Source organism: Hordeum vulgare, chromosome 7H, assembly GCF_904849725.1.
Source record: "Hordeum vulgare subsp. vulgare chromosome 7H, MorexV3_pseudomolecules_assembly, whole genome shotgun sequence".
NCBI classification, from domain to species: Eukaryota; Viridiplantae; Streptophyta; class Magnoliopsida; order Poales; family Poaceae; genus Hordeum; species Hordeum vulgare.
In genome coordinates this window covers 620,702,807-620,709,820 of record NC_058524.1, presented here as the reverse complement: position 1 = coordinate 620,709,820, position 7,014 = coordinate 620,702,807, and the positions used below count along the sequence as shown (strand labels likewise).

Sequence of the window (7,014 nt, the reverse complement as noted above, 5' to 3'; positions counted from 1 at the left end):
CTAATTAATCAAGAGCACTTACTCTATTATGAGAGGGAGACGTACATGATTAATCATGCACATGATTGATGTAGGAAGACCGCCATCTGAACCGTGGGTTTCACATCCAGCGCTCACGGTGAAGCCGGCCCCAGATCAATCGAGTCGGCCCTGTCTAAAAAGCAAGCACTAGCATTTGGAAGGCTACCTGGTTTTGAAAGGAAATTTGATGAGATCAGTTTGAAGCAGACATGGAATGAGACGTACGGCCGGGCGTCAATCAGAGGGAAGGATTGATCATTTTTTATTAAAAGAATGGTGAGAATAATTCATGCGCGTCGCCGCCGGCCGGACATGGACAACATCTGCAAACAACATTGTGAGTCATGCTCGAACCGATCGGACGGCAAGTGGTCAATATACGTAGCAGCAAATAACGAAGTTTCTGTATAAACGGACGAACGATGAGTACGTATACGTAATACCTGACGCGAGTGTGTATGGCTTGTTATTGTTGGTCGCGCATGAATGAATGCGAGGAGGGAAAGACGTGCGGCTCTCTCCCTTCAATTCCCCAGCAACCAACAAAACCGGCAGACTCGCACGCAGCCACATGCGACAAATTTCACTGTTTTGATCTTTTTACGAAAGTTCAGTCAAATTTGACCTCGGTTGGAAAAATAAAATCGGATCGAACCCTTTTGCTATCGACGGGGACCTTAACGATAGGGTACAACAACCTACCGCCAAGGCCCTTGACGGTAAAAAAATGACCTGCCATCAAAGAGGCTGCCGGTAGCGCATGTGACCCTACCGCCAAGGGATCCGACGATAGGCACTCGAGCGTATTGGATCTGCAACTTAGAAATCTTTTTACAGTAGGTGTGCAACCCTACCGTCAGGGGCCTTGACGGTAGGTTGTTATAACCTACCGTCAGGGGCCTTGACGGTAGGTTGTTATAACCTACCGTCAAGGACTCCGACGCTAGCAAAAGGGTTATATTTGTGCAAAAAAGAAGAAGAGAGAAAAAAAAGGGTTATGTTTGAAAAAAAATTACCAGCCGGGATGAGATCGGGCTAAACTTACGTAAAAAGGTCAAAACATGAATTTTTGCCGCCACAAGCTTGCTTTCGTACGTTCGCACCAGGATCACCCTCGCTGGCAGGAATGGAAACTTCTTCCTCCAAACAGACTTTCACCCCGCTTTATACATAAAGCAAAGAACCGCGGTACACGTCCAAACGATACAATATGGTGGAAGGTCCCCTTACATAGTAGATCAAAAAAATACAACATAAGCTTAGAGCAAGCCTAACACCTTCCCAAAGCCCGAACAAAGATCCCTGAGCTCAGTAGATAAAGTTTTTACCGTGAGCCTAACACCTTCCCGAAGCCCGAACAAAGCCGAACACCTTCCCGAAGCCTGAACAAACGCCCCAAGGAGGGTGACGACGCCGAGTCTGAGAATAGATAAAGTTTTCACCGTGAGCCTTGGTACAGGATGGAGGTCCGCTACGCCGTCTTTAAGAAACAAGCGGCACCCACGGACGTCGCCGGCGCCGGTGCCAGAAGCTCGGAGCTTTCACTCAGACACGCGCATGCACCACTAAGAGGAGCGCAGACCGCCACCTCGATGATGGCCAACTTGCCCACCTCTCGATCTGGGCACTTGCATAGCAGACCAAGGCCGCCCGCCACTCCAATCCTAGTCGCCCACACGAGAGATGGAGCAACTGTTGGAAATATGCCCTAGAGGCAATGATAAAATAGTAATTATTATATTTTCTGTTTCAAGATAATCGTTTATTATCCATGCTATAATTGTATTGAATGAGAACATAAATGCATGTGTGCATATATAGACAAAACAATGTCCCTAGTAAGCCTCTAGTTGACTAGCCAGTTGATCAAGGATGGTTAAGGTTTTCTGACCATATGCAAGTGTTGTCACTTGATGACTGAATCACATCACTAGGAGAATGATGTGATGGACAAGACCCAAACTATAAACGTAGCATGTGATCGTGTCATTTTATTGCTATTGTTTTCTGCGTGTCAAGTATTCATTCCTATGACCATGAGATCATGTAACTCATTGACACCGGAGGAATACCTTGTGTGTATCAAACGTCGCAACATTAATGGATGACTATAAAGGTGCTCTACAGGTATCTCCGAAGGTGTCCGTTGAGTTAGCATGGATCAAGACTGGGATTTGTCACTCCGTGTGACGGAGAGGTATCTCGGGACCCACTCGGTAATACAACATCACATATAAGCCTTGCAAGCAATGTGACTAAAGTGTTAGTCACATTTTGTATTACGGAACGAGTAAAGAGACTTGCCGGTAACGAGATTGAAATAGGTATAGGGATACCGACGATCAAATCTCGGACAAGTAACATACCGAAGGACAAAGGGAATGGTATACGAGATTATATGAATCCTTGACACAGAGGTTCAACCAATAAGATCTTCGTAGAATATGTAGGATCCAATATGGACATCCAGGTCCCGCTGTTGGATATTGACCGGGGAGTGTCTCAGGTCATGTCTGCATAGTTCTCGAACCCGCGGGGTCTGCACACTTAAGGTTCGGTGACGTTTCGGTATAGTTGAGTTATAGGTGTTGGTGACCAGAGGTTGTTAGGAGTCCCGGATGATATCACGGACGTCACGAGAGTTTTTGAAATGGTCCGAAAACGAAGATTGATATATAGGATTGTTTCATTTAGGTCAGATCCAGCAAGAGAGATGGAGAAATAGATGAGACGAGGATGACACACGACCTGCACCCCATGCCAGGGCCAAATCCAACCAGGCTTGGCTGGATCTGACCCGAGGATGGCACGCGTGAAACCACCAGGGACGCTGAGTAGAGGCGAGCTTAGACCCAGCAACCACCCGCGGACCACCCCTCGAGCCCCGCATGAAGCCGGGCCGCCTGAGTCGACTACCAAACCGGAATGGCCCGATCTAGCACAGGACCCGGACACATCCCCATCGCCCACAGCCCCTTCACGCCACCGCCGGCACCCAGTGCCTTCGCCATCGCTGTTGTTGCCGTGCCGCCACGCCCTATGTCCGCGCAACAGCACCGCCCGAACCCGTCAGCCCGCGCCGACCGGTCCCAAGTGGCTGGTAGAAAAGAGCCCCGCCGTTGTCGATGCTGGCCGGGCTTCGCCGGTCAGCACGTCGAGGCGGCGGCGAGGGGAAGGCCTGGGCCAGCGCCCCTCGAATACAGGCTCACGGGAATAAAAACTTCAATCAATAAAACGGAGCTGCCCAGAACTATTTCCTATACATCTAATGCAAAATTCTACGCCCATCAGAGTGATGGGAATAGAGGTCAACTTGCTGATGAATCTGTAACACTAATGCCACGACGACTGCATCTGATAAATCATTCTTATACGGGTTCCGTGTTTCAAGCAGGCAGGCAGCTGTTCGTCACCCAACACATGAGTGCAACAGGACGTAGTATACAGAAAAGTGACCAAGGATATGGACAGTTTATCTGATATAAGAAAGAAGGAAAGAACGAAAAAAGTCCAAAGGCCACGATAAAAAAAGCTTGTGGTTGTGCTATCGTTCACTTTCTTATTCACGCAAAGACAGGCTGACGCTTACGTTCTTTTTTTTTTCCTTTCTTCTCTGTATCTTCTTTCTCTCGCCTCCGTCAGATTCATCTCGTTTTCCATCAAATCTATGACGAACGGAAAAGCTACCTCCGGCTACGCAAGAGCTGGAACCGACAAATGGAGGAGCTTCTGTAGAAAACGGAGTTTCTGTAGAAAACAGACGAATGATGAGTATGTATACGCAATAGTACGTGACGCAAGTACTTATGGCAGGCGCTGTATTCTTGAGTGTTGGTTGCACCCCGGCTTGTTAATGGCCGGTAGATGGAGGAGCTGCAAACAACAAGACGGCGGGGGACGGGTAATCCCATGACCAGCAGATGAGCTTGCTGCATGAGGACCTGCAGGATGGTTTCGCGACAATCATGCAGGCAGGCAGGTAGGCAGCTGTTGGTCACACAACACATGAGTGCAACAGGACGTAGTACACAGAAAAGTGACCAAAGATATGGACAGTTTATCTTATGTACTCCAAAGGCCACGATAAACAAAAGCTTGTGGTTGTGGATAGGAAGATAACTCTCCACCATTCGTATGCATGTTTTGTGGTTCAGGCTCGCCTTGTGCAACTAAGAAAAAAAGACAATAACAACAAGTCTGAGAAATCATTCGTATGTTGGTATATTTTGGAAGGAAAAAAAATAACCCCATACAAGGCTTATATTTTGAAACGGTGGGAGTATTGCTCATGCCTCCCTCGGTAGCACGAAAGTGAGGCAAATATTTAAAAGACCCTGACACATCTACTTGGCACCTCGAGAACTCTATTAAGGCTGGTCACAATGGGGAGTAACATAAGGTAGGAACCTACACACTTTTCTAGACTATGTTCCTACCTCCACAATGGGAAGTAACATATATGTAGTGTCATGCAACAATGCATTTATTAGGCTATAGACTCATTGTTTGTTGGAGTGTGTGATGTTCCGATAACTTAGCTAGTTACCACAAGCACCTCTCTCTTCATTAAATATGTGCCACATAAGCAAAGTTGTATTGGAGTGTGTGATGTTACTGTTAAGTTCCTCCCCATTGTGACCAGCCTAAGACTAGTCATAGTGGGGAGTAACTAAGTAGTAACATCAACGCCACGTGGGCAAAAAATCTGACGTGGCAAGTATTTAATGTGGAGAGAGATGGTAGTGGTAACATAGCTAGTTACCATCACATCACATATTTCAATGCACTATGTGTCTACAACCTAATAAATGTTTGTTTGCATGACACCACATGTATGTTACTCCCCACTATGAAGATAGTAACATAGACTAATAACAACATCATGTTACTATTCTTAGTTACTCCCCACTATGAGCAGCCTAAGGAGTGATGGGTAAATACTCACATGCGGTACACCATTAATGGAATGGACCGAATTCAATGGAGTAGATCAAACAAGAGCACATCCAACCGAAAGTCATGGCCTTCCTCACCACATTAATGGAATGGACCATTGGAACGAACGGAACGCCTAAATACCGAGAGTGTGCCTATATACCGTAGAATTCCTTCTCGACGTTTGGTACCTATAAACCGGAAGGGAGGGAGGACGTAGGAACTGAATGGATACACCACCGCCGCCTTTTGTGCTAACTATGTGGTCGTACTCCATGCATCCCCATCCGGCCGCTATAAGTTGAGCAGCACACAGCAGCGGCCTCCCCTGAGTTCCAAGTCCGTAGAGAGCACTCCCATCCCATGGCGTCTGGACAACCGGCCGTGCAGGTACACCATCTGGCCTCCATTGAATTCGGTTGCTCACATGCTGTCACATTTTTTTGACGTACCTCGTCTCTCTTGGGTCTGCTGCATGCAGACCTTGGTTCTGAGGGTTTCCATCCACTGCCATGGCTGCAAGAAGAAGATCCGCAAGGTGCTCAAGAGCATCCAAGGTACGTACCTAGCTAGCGTCAGTCACTCTCTTCTTTCATCCTCCTTCTCCTCGCGGGCTTATGATTAACTAATTAAGTGGTCGATCGTCGTTCAGGCGTGCAGGACGTGGAGGTAGATGCCCAGCAGCACAAAGTGATGGTGACGGGCACCGTGGACGCCGAGACGCTCGTCAAGAGGCTCTGCAAGTCTGGCAAGCAGGCACTGCCATGGCAACACGAGCCCGCCGCGCCTGCCAAGAACCCCGAGGCCTCACCGCCGGCCACTCCGGCTCAGGACGGCGGCAAGGACGATGCTGCTGCGGCGGCGGACAAGAAGCCAGCGGAGCCTGTGAAGGAGCCGCAGGCCGACGACAGCTCGGACAAGAAGCCGGAGCAGGAGGAGACGGCCCCGGAGAAGACGCCTCAGACGGACGAGGAAGCAGAGTCTGAGAAGAAGGAGGCTGAGAAAGAGGAGGCGAAAGCAAGCGACGAGGCAAAGGAAGACGCCGGCGACGGCGAGGGCCCAGCGGCCGAGCCCAAGGCAAAGGAGGACATAAAGGACGCCGGCAGTGACGAGGGTGAGGCCAGGAAGAAACAGAGCAAGCCCGACGCCGCACCCGCCGCCGACAGGTCCCTCTCTCCGGCGCCGGAGCACGCGCACCAGGAGTTCAGCCCGTACAACGCGCCGCAGCCGGTGATGAGCTACCACACGGCGCAGCCGGGAACGAGCGTGTCCTACTACGCGCCGCAGCCGGAGCAAGGCTACACCATGCGGCAGCAGCCCGGGTACTCCTCCGTCATGCAGCCGCGGCACCCACCGACGGCGCCGCAGCAGCAATGGTCGCCGTCGTACCTTTACATGCCGTACCCGCACGCGTCGCCGGAGTCGTACTACCAGGACTACTACAGCCCGCCGGGGACGCACGCGCCGCCACCACCTCCGGCGCCGCTCCAGGACTCGTATCGCCTGCTCGACGACGAGAACCCCAACTCGTGCAGCGTCATGTGATTTTTTCACCGACACGTACGGCGTACGGCACAGCGCGGCTCCGGCTAGCCACCGGCGGCAGAGTAGCTAAGAAGACGGCTTCGTAATATATAGAGACCTCTCTGGTTGTAGCTAGAGTAGCTTGTTACCTCTTCCACGATTGGGAGGTCAAAGCTCTCCTTGTTCCTCTTCTTTTTTATTATTGTTATTACTGTTCTAAATGTATAGAGCATGTAATTGTGGTGGATTGACGGACGTATTCAGACGTGTCTACGAGTCTTTATATCCTTATCACATTTGTTCTTGATATAAGGGTTCGCTGACAACCTCAACGTAAGTGAATGATATGGGCAATCCGATTCCATAACTCGAGTTGCCCCCAAGTCATAATTTACTCTTTAGATAAGGCCCAACCAATCACCTCTCCATTTTGCCACCGATGATGCTGGCACAATGATAAATCTTAATTGTTTAGTGCGATAGCCCAGCAGTTGAATTTAAGCTGGTGATTGGGATGAGGCCTAGCTGGCCGGT

At 49.7% G+C, this 7,014-nt stretch overlaps 1 protein-coding gene across 1 annotated transcript; it reads left to right on the top strand.

The window, feature by feature from the left end:
* The first annotated feature begins 5,112 nt into the window (after positions 1-5,112).
* LOC123407453 (heavy metal-associated isoprenylated plant protein 35-like) lies at positions 5,113-6,771 on the top strand. The gene is made up of 3 exons (XM_045100589.1): positions 5,113-5,346; positions 5,438-5,513; positions 5,609-6,771. The coding sequence occupies exons 1-3, from the start codon at positions 5,320-5,322 to the stop codon at positions 6,499-6,501; spliced, it is 996 nt and encodes a 331-aa protein (XP_044956524.1). The 5' UTR covers positions 5,113-5,319; the 3' UTR covers positions 6,502-6,771.
* The last annotated feature ends 243 nt before the right edge of the window (positions 6,772-7,014 follow it).

Coding starts and splice junctions, on each gene's coding strand:
- LOC123407453 (XM_045100589.1), top strand. CDS start 5,320: ATGGCGTCTGGACAACCGGCCGTGCAG. Junction 5,347..5,437: donor CTGGACAACCGGCCGTGCAG/GTACACCATCTG, acceptor TGCTGCATGCAG/ACCTTGGTTCTGAGGGTTTC. Junction 5,514..5,608: donor GGTGCTCAAGAGCATCCAAG/GTACGTACCTAG, acceptor ATCGTCGTTCAG/GCGTGCAGGACGTGGAGGTA.